The 16,482-nt window shown below is 42.2% G+C and overlaps 1 protein-coding gene across 2 annotated transcripts in view; it reads left to right on the forward strand.

Moving 5' to 3' along the window:
* Positions 1 to 4,687: 4,687 nt before the first annotated feature.
* TGFBR1 (transforming growth factor beta receptor 1) overlaps positions 4,688 to 16,482 on the forward strand; it is a 52,126-nt gene continuing 40,331 nt past the window's right edge. Inside the window, exon 1 of one of the 2 annotated variants that reach the window (XM_037495058.2) lies at positions 4,688 to 4,843. In XM_037495058.2, coding sequence (XP_037350955.1) covers positions 4,759 to 4,843 — 85 coding nt within the window. In that variant the 5' untranslated portion in view covers positions 4,688 to 4,758. The remainder of the gene's footprint in view (positions 4,844 to 16,482) is intronic. The other variant, XM_037495057.2, reaches the window with a different exon arrangement.

Consider the following 16,482-nt stretch of genomic DNA (forward strand, 5'->3'; position numbering starts at 1 on the left):
TAACAATAGCTAGTAATGCTTGCAATCAATAATATGGGTTAAAAACAAGCCAGAAATAAAACATAACACAGAGAATGGGCTTACAACTAGAATTAAGAAGTCATAAGGCTAAAAGTAGAAGACGTTTATTTTATATAATAATATGTCCAGGGGCAGGCATTTTAGAACTGGTTCAGTTGCCTAAGGAATTTGTCAAGGACCCAGACTCTATTTTTCTCTTTACTATTCCTAGTTCTCACCAATCATCCTTATCTTCACAAATGGCTGCTGAACATCCAGGCCTAGCAACTGTGTTCCAGGCAGAAGGAAGGTGAGACTGTGATGATTTTTTTTTTCTTTTAAGGAGAAAACAATATCTTTCCCATAAGCTGTGCTTATTAGACTTCTCCTTATATTTCATTTGCCAGAACTGTCGCATGCTTATTGTTGGGAAACAGATATTTTTTAACTTGGTAGCTGCTTTTCCAAAGGAAATGAGGATTCTGTTATTAAGCAAATGAAGACATGGATAGAGGTTAGGCAACTAGTAATCTCTGCTTTCTATTTGAGGGAAAATATCTCACTTCAGGTTATAATCCAGAAGAAAAAGCAAGGTATCTACTCACTCTAAAGACTGAGGGTAGTATTTTGTAGTTGACAAGGCACTTAGTGAGTGTCTCCTAGTTATGACTCTGCAGATGACTGGATGGGGGACTGGTCTCTAGTTTCTTCTCCATTTAAATCATGACATTGGAGAAAACTACCTATAAATCTTTCTGAGAACCCATAGAGACTATGAAGGGAATTAACATTTATGATAGTCTTCATGGACAATAGCTCATTGAGACCTTACAACAAAGATATGAGTCAGTGTCATTATCCCATTTCACAGTGGGGCATGTGACATCTCAGAGAGATCAAGTTATGTGTGCAGATCCCACACTGAATAAGTGCCAGAATTCCAAGGGGCTTCTGCAGGCTTGCAAAGCCAAAGCCTTCTTTCCATTGTCTATCCTTTGCCAAAAAATGAAATCAGTGCATACTTTTTTGCTTTATGAATTTTAAGGTTACACTTTCTAAACCAGTGGCCTGCGGCCAACAGTAGCATAATCACCTGGGGTGTTTATTAAAAATGCAGATTCTTCTCTTCAGATGAACCAAAGCAGACTCTCTAGGCTGAGACTCAGGAATCTGCGTTTCAAAAAGCTCCCCCATGCGTCACAAGAAGAAAAAATTATTTTATTTATTAAAAAATATTTTTATTAAATTTTATACATTGTTGTTCAGTTTTGTATAATGTTTGATTTTTCCTCTTAGGTGTAATCCCTATAAAATTCCCACCACCACGTCACCTGTGAACCATCACCATAGTCTCTTGTGCTTTTCCCTTCCCTGAGAAAAATTATTTTAAAGAGAAAAAAAGACAAAAAAAGAAAGGAAAAAAAAAACACTCCCCAGGTAGTTTGATGACATATAAATTTTGAGAACCATTATTTTAAATTTATAATTTATGGTTCCATTTTAATATAGTTTATTTCCAGATTCTTGGCTCATGGAAATTTCCTCCTAATAGCAGGAAAACAAAATTTAAAAATAGTCTGCTTCTCCTTCCTGTTCTTCAGTTTCCTATTGAACATACTTGATTCCATGGAAAATGTTAAGGGGCTGGAAGTGTGTCAGAGAAGATATCCTAACACTGATCAGCTGAGGCTCAGTATGGCAACGGCATGGGTTAACATGAACATGAACACTGATTAGAATCAAACAGAGTTGGAAACGGATGGGCAAAGGAAATGACATTAACTAAATATTTACTATGTTCCAGACATTGCTCCAGACACATTACATCATTTAAGCGTCCAAGACATGTGATTTAATCCCTTATTTATAAGTGAGTAGGTAGGTACCATAAAATTTCCATTTTAGAGATGAAGAATCTAATGGCAAGAGAACAGTCACTTGGGTAAGGTGAGCCATTCATTCGTTCATACATACAATAAATATCTCTAGAGTTCTGATCTTTTTTATTATATAATTTATTTATTTATATATATTTTACATCATTTTTTTTTTTTACAATGTTTGCTTTCTTTTCTCAGGTGTAGTCCCCAGAGAATTTCCACTACCAATTCACCTGTGCATCACCACTGTAGTCCCTTTGCTCTTCCCTTCCTCATTTTGATCCCTTTCCCTCCCCCTCCCCTGCAGAATGTCTCTGATTTATAGTTGTCTGTTTATTTTTGGTTTTTTTTTATTGTTATTATTTTTTCCGTGATGCCTTATTTGGTTCCCCTATATTCCTCCTATAAGTAAAATCATCTAATATTTTTCTTTTTCCCTCTGGCTTATTTCACTGAGCATAATCCCTTCTAGCTCCATCCATGTTGCTGCGAATGGCATGAGTTTATCTTCTTTGATTGCTGAAGTATTGCATTGTGTATATGTACCACATCTTCTTGATCCAGTCATCTATTTTCAGGCATTTGGGTTGTTTCCAAATCTTACTTATTATAAATAGTACTGCAATAAACATAGGGGTACAGGTATTCTTTTGAATTAATGTTTTTGTGTCCTTTGGGTCAATCCCTAGGAGTTTGAGTTCTGATCTTATGCAAGACACTGAGATGAGAGCCTTGAAAAAACTAGAGACATCAGGCATTCTAAGGCCTGGACTTACTAAGTCTCTACTGAAGAAAGAGGGAGAGACAGAGCAGATTGGGGCTGGAGCTTGGCAGAAGCAGCCCCTGCCTGGGTTGTTCAGCCTAGGGAGGGGCAAGAAGAGAGATTGCAGTGGGTGATTTCCAGCCGTCTGTGACCTTGGCTTCAGAAGAAGCAATAGCTCTGGCTAGGTGGTTCCATGAATGGATGCAGGCTCTTATCTGTCCAGAGGAGATGAGCAGGTGGAAGGGTTTGGAAGAAGCACTAGAAATAGAACTTGAGGGGCCTCCCTGGTGGCGCAAGGGGTTAAGCACCACACTGTGAAGCAATCCGCAGTCTCTGCAGCATGAGTTCCATCCCCAGCCGGCCAGGGAGAAACCCACATGGCAAGGCAGATCCCCTTGTTTCCCCCGCTGCTCCCCTCAGCAGTGTATTTCAGTCAGTCTGTTCTGTTACCCATTCTATCTCAGGTGGACCCTTACAGCCCCCCCCCCATCTCTGGCCTGTACCCCAGCTCTTGTATGCATAAGGAATTTTTTTTTAAAAAAAGAAATAGAACTTGAAAGGGGGAAGGGGAGCCCCCAAATCTTACATCCTCTCATTACTCTTAGGAAGTAGATATTATTTCTGTTCTACAGATGAAGAAATGGAGGTTCATGAAGGTTAACTAATTTGCCCAACTCGGTGTTCTGGCCAGGAGCTGAGGAGGGCAGGTCTTAGAGCACAGCCCAACACCCCCACCCTTCCCTTTACAGCTCACAGGCAGGTGAAATGCTCACCTAGGAGCGCTAAAGTAATTTACAAATCAATACTAAAGGCTGATTCTGATTCCTGCTACCAAGGTTTATTTAATTCCAAGTTCAAATTACACAGAAAATAAAATTTTCTCCTTAAAAGGTTCCTTGGAAAAATGTTCTCTGTTCTATGTAACAGCCTCCTCTGCTCTGTTTGTGTCTGAAGAGAGGACTAGTCTGACAGGAAGAATTACAAATCTGGAGCTCATTTCGCGTCCCAGAGGGAAGGTGGGTGGAGCGTCTCACAGTAAATTAAGAATTCAGAATGAAAATGTAGCCGGGTTTATTTGGGTTTCTAGTGACACCTTAGAATTATTGTGCGGGCGTGTCAGAGGCAACTCTAAGTAATGACTGTTCCCCCTCCGCCCCGGGGGTGCTGCGTGTTAAGAAGGAGATCGTTCCTCTTCCTATCGGGATTGGGGGTGGGGGCCTTCCCTTGCCCTTCTGGATGGGGAAGGATAAGAGGGGAGGAAAATGGTTGGATCCCCTCTTCTAGGTCTGCCGAGCTCCCGAGGGAGGCGGGAGGCTATTCGGGGGTGTGTATGAGCTCCGGATCCGAAGTCTGAGGTTGTGATTTGAGGCCAGAATCTGGGGACTTTCTCGGCCTGCAATTTGGGGGGGTGAGCTGGATTGTGCGGTGGACCCTAACAGTACAGACGGACTTGGGTCGCAACCTGAAGGGCATGAAGAAGGATTGGGAGGGAGTTTGAAAGTTAGGCGTGCATCTGGGGAGGGAAAGTTGAAGCATGACAGATCCTGAGGATCTGCATGAAGGTGCTGGAGACTGGGGTGCAGGGCCGTAAACAGGGATCAGGACGGGGCTGTGAGGTTGCAAGATCTTAGGTGCCTGGAGGGGGCTAGAGAAAAAGAGCGTGGAGCAGCCCCAGCCTATTTCCGAAAGCCACTCACACCCAGACACACCCAACGGCTCCGCCCCCCAGCTCCAGGAACGGGCGCTGGCGCGACCCCACCCACCCCGTACCTCCTCCTAGCGGGTTGCTGAGGGCCGTTTGGGCTGGGGCAGGGGTCTGGGGCGCAGCCCTCAGGGAGCCTGGGGGCGTGGCCTGAGGCCTAGCGCCCCCAGCTCCTGATTGGCCGCCCGCGGGCGCGCGGGCGGGGCTCGGGGCTGGGTCCCACTCGGCCGTCTGCAGACGGCCGGGAGGCGGGGCCGGCGGGAGCCCGGCAGCCAATGGCCGCGCGGCCCCGGAGCAGTTACAAAGGGCCGGTGCGAGGCCGCGGCGCGGCAAGGGAGGTGGGGCGAGGCGAGGCTTGCTGAGGCGAGGCGGCGGCCGGGCCGGGCCGGGCCACAGGCGGTGGCGGCGGGACCATGGAGGCGGCGGCCGCTGCTCCACGACGCCGGCTGCTCCTCCTGGTGCTGGCGGCGGCGGCGACGCTGGCCCCGGGGGTGACGGGTGTGTAGCGGCGCGGCGGGGCGCGCGGGGGCCGCGGGGCGCGCGGGCCGGGCCCGGCCTCTGGCTCGCTCCTTCTCTTTCTCAAACATGGCGCGGGGCCGGGGGCGCAGGTGGCGGCGCCCGGGCCGGGGCCGGGCTTTCCTGGCCGGGCCGCGGCCGCGCGAGCCGCGGGCGGGGAGCCGAGACGGGGCGGGGGCGAGGCCCCGGGCGGGTGGAAGGGCTGGGGATCCCGCCCGCGCGCCGCCGCCGGCGCCCGGGGAGGTGGCTCCGGGCGGAACCGTCCGAGGTCCGGGGCTGCCCGGGGGCGCACGAGCGGGCGCGGGCCGGGAGCCGGGGGGTGTGAGGCTGGCGCGGGCTGGCGGGGCCGGGGTGCCCTCCGCCTCCCGTCGGGGCGCTGTGTGGCGTGGCCCGGGGCCCCTCAGCCGGCGCGGGCTGCTGCGCGAGGCTCCGGGGCCCGGGGCGGGGTTGGGGTGGGAGGCTTCCCGGGCGGGGGGCGGTGGCGGGGGTGAAGTGGGGTGCGTGGGGTGTGATATCTGAGTCTCCTGCACTTCCGAGCGGTGGGCTGGGGCGACGTGTGCTGGAGACCACCGTGGGTCAGCGGGGCTGCCCTTGCCTTCGGCGCCAGCCGGACCCCCCAAAAGAAGGGATGTTTCTCCAGCTGGGGAGCTTCGGAAGGGGAGCCGCGAAGCTTTGTGCGCGGCGAAGGACCCTCGAAGATGCACTGGATGTTTCTTCTTTCGTCCGGGGAGATGCCTGAAGTGAAGCCAGTAACCAGAAGGCTACAGATTGTTTCCGCTGTAGAAACTTGCGCGTTTGCTCGGTCTCCGGGGTTTGGAAGGTTTGAAGGGGCATGACTGTGAATTGATCCAACGCTTTTATTTCCCCGAAGGAACATCGCGAATGATGTTCCCGGTCTTGAGTGACAGGAACCCGTGGTCTGGTTTTCAAGGGAGAATGGTTGGTTCGGCGGTGGTTTCCAAAATATTAACCCGGGCTGGGGTGCGTGGTCGGTCATCTGCCACCGCTGTGGAAGGGGGAGTGAAAAACTGTTAGCATCCCAAGTAAAGCACCAAAAACGAAAATATAGGGCTGTAGTACTAGCATCTAAAATACAGTGAAAGTACATTTCTGTTTCTGCAATTAAACATCACATGTTCTTAAAATATAAAAAAGCTCACGGCTGAGAGTACCAAGTCGTTTTAATAGCTGCCATCGTTTAAGAGCTTATTATGATGTGCATGCATGAAATACACCAAAGGACATAATCTAATCCTCACAACTAAACCCTCAAGACTGTGGTGTTTGCCTCGTTTTTTTAGATTAGAAAACTGAGGTGTGGGGTGGTTAAGTACTCAATTCTAAGAACTGGATTTAGGATTTCCTCACAGGGCTGTTTCTTAAACCTGTGTAACAATATATATTATGAATTGTCTGGCATAATCCATTTTTCTGCTGTCAGTTTTCTGAGAAGCAATTTATTTTTGAATTTTATTATTTACTTTTAGATTTTTGCCCTTATGTTTGAAAACATGTTTCAAACATGTTTTTTTCAGATGTTTTAGGACATTCCTCGAGTCCTTTCTCACTAGTGCGATATTAAAGGAAACGAAGACATGATATCCAAAGAGGGCGAGATAAATGTGTGGGCAAGTGGCCAAATCAATATAGTTATGCATCAAGCATAACATTTCCATGCCACTAATTGCTCAAATAATATAGTCCATTCTTTCCCACCTAGTCTAGCATATGCGGTGTTCATGCATTCATATAACAATATTGGACTTAATTGACATACAGAACATTGCTCAGTCCATGCCCTGGAGGAGTTTACATACTGTGCTGGCGAGCTTACTCTACAAGCTAATTTAGATGCTGTTACTCTAAGTCTAGACTACCTCAACTGGGCTGCCTGCCCTCCTTGATTATGTTATTTCACTCTATCCTTTCATACATACTAAAGAAGCCCAAATGCTTTTTAAAATGTATAATTTGGCATCTTTTTTTAATAGGCTTGTCATTGTTTTCTTATTGTCTGGATCTCAGTTTCTGTAATTCTCTGTCCTACTTCTGCTCTGTCCCACATAGATTTCGCCTAAGGAAATTGGTTCTCTGTCCCTTTGTACAGTTTAGCACTGCTGTGTTAACATACATCTCCATGTGAGAATACTGTTTGCTTCCTTTCTACCATTTCATAACTTTTTTTGAAAACATGCCAAAAAACCAACTCGTTTATATTAATGCCTTTTGATAGTCTCTGCACTTCTTTGCACACAGACATCAGTTTAGTCCTGCCTATTTATTATGCCTCAGATAGAGTTGCGTTACAGTGTTTCTCTAATCGAGGCTTTTGTATGGGCTACTGCCATGCTTATCTTCCTGAACCAACCAAGACTTTCCATTTGTATTTAGCTCTTCCGGCAACACTTGAAGCTTATGTGTAAGGCCATCGCTGACTGTCCAACTCTCTCATTTGTTACTACTGCAAATGCTCAATTCCAGAGATTTCTGTTTTCCCATTGATTCCTGACTTTTCAGCCTTTTCACTGCATATTTAATCTTGTCCCTTTTGAGGGTTGAGAGGATCCCAGTCCTGACTTCCTGTACGGGCTAGTTCTGAACTCTTTTAAGTTCTCTGGACTGTACAGCCCAGTTTGTGTTGTCTGTTTCTACTGTTTGTACTGATACTTAAACTGTACTCTTGAATGTGATATAGGTACCTAGAGGGCAGAAAGTCATACTTTTCATTTTCTTTATGCTCTCAGAACCTAGAATATTCTATTCTACTTAAAGACTTTTGTTGAATGAATTCCATTTGACTATTTCTTTAGTATTTATACTGTTATTTATAGTACAGTTTATATAATACTGATAATTCTGCATATAGAATAAGGAGAGGTCATATGAAGTGGAGAAAGGAGTTGGTTATTAGATTTGGGTACTAGCCCCAATTTCATATCTTGTTATTCAGGAAATAGGACTGATACCTACTTTGCCTAAGTCATTAGATAGACTGTGAAGATTAAATGAGAAAGTTGCCTTGGAGTTTGACTTTGCTGTTTTCTGTTAGTATTAGGTAGGACTGATACTGGTGTTCAAACAGCAGTTCCCACTGAGCCATGTGTGTTTTGATTGGTTAGACCTTTTTTTCTGATTGCTTGGTGCCATTGCACCGCCATTTGTTAACTATTTTCAGTATCACCCCTGCAAAGGCTAGTATAGTGGCTAGAATTCAGATGGATAAAGGGGATTTGATGAGTCTTAAGCCCTTTCTTTGTGAACTGTGTCCAGAACTGCCCTGGGGCCTCTAGGACAGAAACTAAAGATTTTATTGATTAACTGGTAAATTACACCTGAGAAGCTAGGTCCTTATTCTGTGCTTGGGGGTTTGAATGTATTAACCACTACTATTTTTCCCCAATCTAAAAAGCTCTATGTAACTGGAAACAACAGAAAGATAATCTAAATGGGGTGAGTTGAGGGAGAATAATGATATGGGATGCCCACCAGGAATAGCCAGGGTGAAGGCCGTTAAGTGCCTCAGTTTACATGTGATAAAACACAGATTAGGTTAATTTCTGAGTTAGACAGAACCGAGACAAGAACTTTGATTTTCCCAATTCCAGGCTGTGTGCTCTTTTTGGAAATTTAAATTGTGAAGGATGAGAAGGGGGTCGGAACAGGTTAATGGAGTGATTTTACCTAAGTGAAATTAATCTTGAATATGACAGAATTTATGAAGGCATTCTGAAGGTGGGAGGGAGGAGGAATGATTACAGATTATAAAGTTCTTAAGAGAAGGTTGGTATCTTTTTATATTGCTGATAAAAAGACCTGGTATAATGTTTATTGATTGAGTAGTTTGTAAGATGGTGACATTGTTTAGGTTTGAAATGTGTAATTGAAAGGACTTGCAGTACAATGGTTAGTTTTAGAATTTTAGGTGATCTATTTGTTGAAATTAAATGGGGGAGCTGCTTGATCAGAAAATCGAGAGGGAGATAAGTCTTGTTCCTGAGGGGAGGGCTGCTCATTGTTAAAAAAATTTTAGGCCTCAGTTGAAACAGTTATCTGAAACCCAATACAGTTCTGTAGTACCTTTGTATTATATCAGATGTGTTTGTGTTAAATGGAGGGAGTTTTGAAAATGTTATTATCCTATGGATGACCCTTTTGATGTGAAAACATGTCTCTTCAAACCACAGAGCCCCCTACACACGTCAATAAACCTGTGCCTTTGACTTTACTTTCTTGGCGGTGGCTTACATAATGCAACATTCTCTGAACAGATGGACTGTGCTTTGATATCATGTGATTGGGTCATGTCTTTGCTTCCTGCTTCTGGAATTGAGGGCAGATGTTGGCGTTGTTTAGGGATTTTCATGCTTTGTCCCATAGAACTGGCTCAAGAAAACTTTTGGCATCTTCTCAGAATTTGTGGTCTCTTGTGACCTGGTATAATCCCAATACTTAGCAATATCCCAATACTTAGGATAATATTTAATGTCTTTTTAACTGAATTTGCTCAAATCTAAGCAGTCTCCATAAACATTAAGATCGGCTGTTGCTCTGAATTAGAGCCAGTTTTAGTTGTACAGTTTTGGTCCAAATAATGCAGGTAGCTTTCTTATAAGTGCCTGACTTGTGGTTTTTTTGCCTTAGACAGATACTTTCTTAAATAGTAGTGGAGTAAGTCTGATTAGTTTTATGGGTCCAATTTAAGATACTATCTGGCCTTTTAAAAAACTGCCCCTTCATTTTCTCAATCTGAATAAAATACATAAAATGAAAGAATGATTTCTAACTTTAAAAAATTATGACTTCCAGAGTATGTACAGAAGTTGATTTGACATTTCTTGACGTTTCAGTGGTTCTTATCCCATTTTATCAGTCTGAAAGGCTTGCAGGAATGTACCAGGCTCTCTGCCTGGCTTGTTCTTAGTTAATTCTCATAACCAACCTTGGATAATAATTGTATAATAGCCCCCAAACTTTTAACTTATATACCAGTTAATTTCCAAAAGATACTTTTTTTTAACTCTATTTGCTCCCAGAACCAGGTACTCAGTGCTTAAGTGATAACTGTAGGTTTTGATGTTACTGGTCTAACCTGGGATTCTTTATTATCCAAAGATGTTAGTATTATGTCTTTCATTTTTTTAATCGTAAATACGTTTATAAAAGAAAGACAATGCTTTAGATAGAACAGATGTAGACTAACTGTGGTCCAACCACTGAGACTGAAATGATTCTGCATTGCTATTAACTCCATCTGCCTATGCAGCGAGGTTGACAGCATTTCGCTCAAATTGGGACTTAGTTTGTTTATGAAAGTTTGTAGAAGAGCTTCTGTGTTTGCATTTTACAGACCAGGAGACCAGGGTCTGATGTTAACCATGTAGCCTGTATTTGAGCACCCCAGACTGTGTACTTTTCCTTTTATGTTGTGCTTCTTTCAAATACAGTAAATATCTTGTTATGGTCATTTCATTAGGAAGGTTTTCTTTTTCTATTTAAACCTTGAGAATTGGCTTCAACGTAACTTAATTACAGTTTAACTCTGCAATTGCACATCACTCAGATGGTTGCCGTCTTTCTAATGAGTCTAATGATAATTGATCACTATTTATATACACACACACACACACATGTGTGTGTGTGTGTGTGTGTGTGTGAGGTGTGAGGCTGGCGAGGGCTGGCGGGGCCGGGGGTGCCCTCCGCCTCCCATCGGGGCCCTCCCTCTTGGATTGTAGGTCTAGGGTTGGTCTCCTCATCACTCCATTTAGTGCCAGAGAAGTATATATTGAGAATTATTTGTGATCTTGTGTGTGTGTGTTCATAGCAAACTCCTCACTTCTCAAAGTTAACCTAAGCATAAACCTGAAAATTTGAAGTGGAGAAAAGAAAAAGATTTATTACTCTTCATCATAAGTATGTTGGCTTTCCATCCCATGCACATTTTTTTAGTATAATAAAACCATTCTTGAATCATTCTATTTCAATATTTTAACAAAGCTAATAAAAATGTTTTTGAATTGGCAAACAGCTTCAGCTTGTAGAGAGACTAGCTCATTTAATCTTAGCAAATATTTAGTAATGATCAGCACAGTGGGAAATATAGAGAAAGTAAAAGGCGAACTTGCTTTCCAGAACTCTGATGCTGGGTTACTGTGATGGATAAAGATTCAGTAATAGCAACTATGGAAACTACTTTCTAGTGGTGGTAGGGCTTGATCTTCCTGCCAGCAGAATGGCTTAAAGTGGGTGAGGGACAGAGGGCAAGCAGCCCTTGGCAGGGGAGGATGTTAAGTTTCAAGAAAGTTGAAAGAAGTAGAAGGAAGTTCATGATATAAAGGGTAGGTGGATCTTGAAAATCAGGTGGATGATTTTAATGTGGACGAAGAAAGTCTAACTGCACCACAAGGAACTGGAGGAGAGTAGCTGGCAAGGGAGATCTGAGAGGTGGTATGATGGCTTTGGGGATGGGGAAGGAAGGGTAACTATCACATTTCAAAGAAGTTGGAATTGTAGTAGGGCCTTTTGTGGCTGTTCCCTTGCCTGCTTGCTCTTTTCCCACATTCCCCATTAATTCTTGCCTCACCACTTCCACAGCTTTGTTCACATGGCACCTTTTTCTCAGTGAAACTTACCCTGACCACCCTTTTAAAAATAGCCAGAATCAGGCCTCCCCTGGTGGTGCAGCGGTTGAGCGCTGGGCTGCGAAGCTGCCTGCAGCCTCTGCAGCAATAGTTCGATCTCTGGTTGCCAGTGAGGGTCCCACATGGCACGCAGACCTCTCCTGCTGCGCCCGCTGCTCCCCTCAGCAGTATATTTTGTCGGTCTGCCTGTTCTGGTCCCCACTCTGGCTCTGGTGATTTCTCTCACCCTCCCGTACTTCTGACTGTACCCAGTGCTTGTATAAACAAACAAACAAACAAACAAACAAATAAATAAATAAATCTTTTTTTTTTTAAAAAAAAAAAAAGCCAGAACCTTTCTCTGCTTTTTCATTTTTGTAATACTCAGTAACTTCTGAACTACAGTATTTACTTGCCTTATTTACTATTTTTTCTACTAGAATGTAAACTTTTTCAAAATTGATGTATTGTTTTATTCACCAGTGTATTTCAAGTACCTAGAAAGTGCCTGGCACATCATAGGTATGGCTCCATCAGATAAAAGAATGATTCCAAGAATTTTACACCTTGGATAATGTCTTTCTTTAACTACTGGATAGTAAGGAATTTGGTGAGAAAAAGATTACGGGGAATTGATTCCTGTTTTGAGCATGTTGCGTATGAGATGAAGAGGATAGCCAAGGGACATTGTTCAGTAGTCACCAAAGGTAAAGAGTAGTACATAGTTGGAAATGGGAGAGAACCTTAGGCAACGAAATGATTATCAGCATTTGCTTTTACCTCATTCTCTTTTTCTTTTGGATTCTGGTGCCCTAAAAATCCTCTTTATGTGAAATGTTTGTTTTTACCCTGAATTCCTAGCTTGAATCTGGATCACTGTGATAGCCCTCCCTCTTGTATTGTGGGTCTAGGGTTGGTCTCCTCATCACTCCATTTAGTGCCAGAGAAGTATATATTGAGAATTATTTGTGATCTTGTGGTTGTACTGAAATTAGCCTTCAATCTGCTTTCTCTGCATCCCTGATGACCTGCTTGTTAAATGCTTTTCACGCTGTTTTTATGCCACGAACCAAAGGCTGGTGTAGTATTTCTAGGCCATTTTTATTTTTCTCTTAGTATTGATCTAACTTGTTTGTTTTTCTTCTAGTTTTGAAGGCATTCAAATCATGTGACTGAGTTGTCAAAAATTTAATAAAATCTTTATAATAGTAGATATGAAACCTCACATACTGTTCTCAAGTTAAATTGTAATCAGTCTTTTTCTCTTCAGTGGAGAATAATGCCTAACTTCAGTGACAGTGATGATTGTGAAGGTTTTGTGTACAGAAGAAGTTGTAAAGTACTTATACACAGCTGATATCAGTATCTCTTCAATAAATGAGAATTGTATATTTGAATAGATGAATGTATTTTAGAAGAGGAACAGCCTGTTTACGTAATGAAGAACTGTGAATCAGTGGACTGAGATGCAGATTTAATTCACTATAGAAGAGAGGGACTTTCCATGTTTGAGAGCTGTCTGAAAGTGTTACATTATAGGGTATTATGTTCCTTGTCACTGGAAAAATCCAGGTAGGGCTGATGACCTTTCTTGAGAATTTGTAAAAGGAATTTCTTGCGCTAGGTGGGAGGTTGGAATTATCTCCAACCTCTGTTTCTAGTCTAGAATTCTACCTTTTATGAATAGACCAGGCTTCCTTGCTCATTGTTTTTAGCCAGCATGCAGCTTCTCAACCCCTAGCCTTCGTGACTGGGAGATGAGCACTATTTTGTAACGTTGTTTGTGTGGGAAAAATATATTCATTGGTTAACTTATACTCTGGCTGTTTTCCAGAAAAGGATCTGAGAAGCTTAAAATAAAAACATATGCAGTAATACCAAAACCAGTGATCAGAAAGATAAGCACCAGTCAGCACAAGGAGAAAAGAGAACAATTATTCACAACTTTTAGTCATGGATTGTAAAGCATTAACAGTTGAGCATAGTATTTAACTTTGCATTTTCTAGCAGTGAGGGCTTTTAAGGGAACTCATTAATTTGCATAGATCTCCTGTCTGTAACTGAATTCATGAGGAAGCTATCATCTTCTTTAGTAAAATGGAGCCCCAAACACAATGTTTGCAATGTAGGGATAATCTCCAAGCAGTAAGGGATTCCTAGACCTGGCAGCCCTGCTTCTTGTTCTCAGGCTTCCTCTCTAACGTGTATTGAAGGTTCAATTTAGTATCACTGCTCCTGTTTTTCTTCTCCACTCACAGGCTCTGATCCAAGTATAGACACACTGGTGTTACCCTAGTGCCAATGGAACACCCATTGTAAAGCTAGAACATTTAAATTAAGCCTTGCTAAAAGCGAGAGGATAATGAATAGAGAGCAACATGAAACTATTCAGTCTGTCTTACAGAGACATTTCCCTGCTGTCCTTATCTTTTGGCCGGTCTCCATTTGGCAGACGTCAGCTGAGCACTACCACAGAAGTAAAACAGAGCCATTTACTTTTCTTCATGCAGGTCCCACATAGCAAGGCCTGACAGTGTCTTTGCTTGGGTTTCTGTTTGAAGAGCTGCCTCCTTTCTGGGTGATGGATGTTGAGAATTTTGACTTTAGTAGAGACTACACTTACCCAGAGGCTGTGACTATCTATGTAGGTCACATAATAACTCCAAAATTCATGCAAACTCATAAATTCATATATTAGAATTCCTATACTACCATGCTAGACATTCTTTGAGTAGAGACATACTGATTTCATTGGGAAAAGACAAGTTTCTCCCTGTCTTTCTCTTGAGGTTTCTCCTGACCAGACTCTGTTACAGAGGTCTTTGTATAAGGGCCATTAAGAAATCAAGTGAAGAATTTGGGCTTACCATCCTCCATGGCTAGAGTAGATTTCCTTTCTTACTGTGCAGTTGCTGAGTTGTTTTAGGCTGTTCTGGTGTTTTCTTGTTCTAACCAACAGGGCTGAACCGCCTTATTTTTTTGTTCACTTGCTTCAGGATAGCCATTCCATCTAGATTTCCTAGGTGTAAACCTCACTGGTTACATAATATTGTGTATTTATAGTCCTAGGACACCTTGTGCAGGCATCCTGTTACATTTCTACAATATAAGATCTTTAAATATGCATTGAAATACAAATAGCTCCCATGGAAAAAGGCAAAAACAAATGGCATTTTCTACTAAAAGTGTGATACACATATTTTAGAGGACTGAACATGGAAGAGATAAACCCAAAGAGGCATATAGAGATAGAAAAGCAGTAACTGGGCTCTCACTTATACACACACACAGACACTTTACCGCAATATATCTTTTTTTTTTTTTTTTTTTGCTTGATGTATTCACTCCCAAATGAAACCATAATGTGCTCTAATTGAGTCTCTTTGTTTAGCACATGGCTGTTGATTTGAGTACTTTCTCCAATTGAAAACTGACATTTTAATTTTGTTATTCAGTGTGCAACAGATTTAAATAAAAACACTAAGATTGTGTATTGTAGATTTCCTTCAACAGTAATTACATGTAATTATTTGACCAAAATAAACAAGTTAAAGTAGCTTTAGCTATTTTATTTCATTTCACATTTGTAAAAAAAAAATTACCAACCATGGGCCAGAGTTTGCTCATGTTTCTCAATGAGGAAAGATAATTTCTAATTGCTAACTCCAACTGGTTAGACCAAAGCACTGTAAAATTGATGCTAGTAAATTGTCCTAGAAAGGCAGAGAGGAAGTGCAACTGGAAATAGGTTAAGGTGGCTTTGTGCTACTAAAAACAGTTGATGGTTTTTATGACTGTGTTATGTCAAAAAATTTTAGGGACCTGTGCAAAAGTAAGTGATAATGTGCGTGTAAAAATTGTAACAAATTTCCTGTCACAAAGCACAAAGTTGATGATTATTATTAAAATTGTGTTTAATAGGATCAGAATTTTTAGGCTAGAAAGAAACATACCTGAGGAAACCATGGTTATCCTTTTGTCTAAATTTATTTCCCAGGTAAGAAAACTGACTTAGAAGTTACGTGGTATTTCAGGATAGTTAGGATAATAGTTATAGCTAGTGACAGAACAAGAATCTGACTTCCTGCTGACATAGAACTTCATTTAGCATCCTTTTCTGACTCAAACCTATTAGGGAGAATGATTTTTTTTTTAAGATTTATTTATGCATATAAGAGCTGGGGTACAGGCCAGAGATGTGGGGGTTGAGAGGATTCACCAGAGACGGAGTGGGGAACAGAACAGGCTGACTGACTGAAATACACTACTGAGGGGAGCTGCGGGTGAGTCAGGAGAGATCTGTGCCATGTGGGTTGCTCCCTGGCCAGTTGGGGTAGACAGCCTCATAGGTTTCTTCTTAACCCCTTGCGCCACCAGGGAGTCCCTGAGAATGATTGTTTTTAATTGCCTAAATTTGTGGATGAGCTTTTCACATACTATCAAATCAGAGCCTTAAGAGATGGGTACATGGATGGATAAATTATGATAAAATCTATGAAGAAAAATAGCAAGAACGCAAATTTTAGGAAGCGGGTATAGAAGTTTCCAGTTTTGTCATTTTTCTGCATGTTTGAAAATGCTAATAATAAAATATTGAAGGGGGAAATTGAAAAAAAAATCTATGGTATCTCTATCTCAAATGTGTTTCTTTTACTATATCTCTGAACATAGAAAACCTGAAGTACTTGCTACAGTCATGGGAAATAACCCAGGGTTCAGTGCCTTCTGGGGTGCACATGCTAGCTCTTGATATTCTCCAGGAACTGGGAACCACAGTTCCGCCTTTAAAAAAATTATAATTGATAGTTGGTGCTTTGGACATTTGAAATTCTCCCACTGCCACCAAACAAACCAATTAACACAATTAGTGCATAGATCACTTTCCTATGACAAAATGTGGTTTTTTCCCTTTCCTTTGTTTTTTCCCTTCCCATAGTACTTTGTTTTGTTTTGTTTTTTTAAAAGATTTATTTATTTATACAAGCACTGGGTACAGTCAGAAGC

The sequence above is a fragment of the Talpa occidentalis genome, unplaced genomic scaffold (genome assembly GCF_014898055.3).
Source record: "Talpa occidentalis isolate TD23 unplaced genomic scaffold, MPIMG_talOcc4v2.1 talOcc4.7, whole genome shotgun sequence".
In the NCBI taxonomy this organism is placed as follows: domain Eukaryota; kingdom Metazoa; phylum Chordata; class Mammalia; order Eulipotyphla; family Talpidae; genus Talpa; species Talpa occidentalis.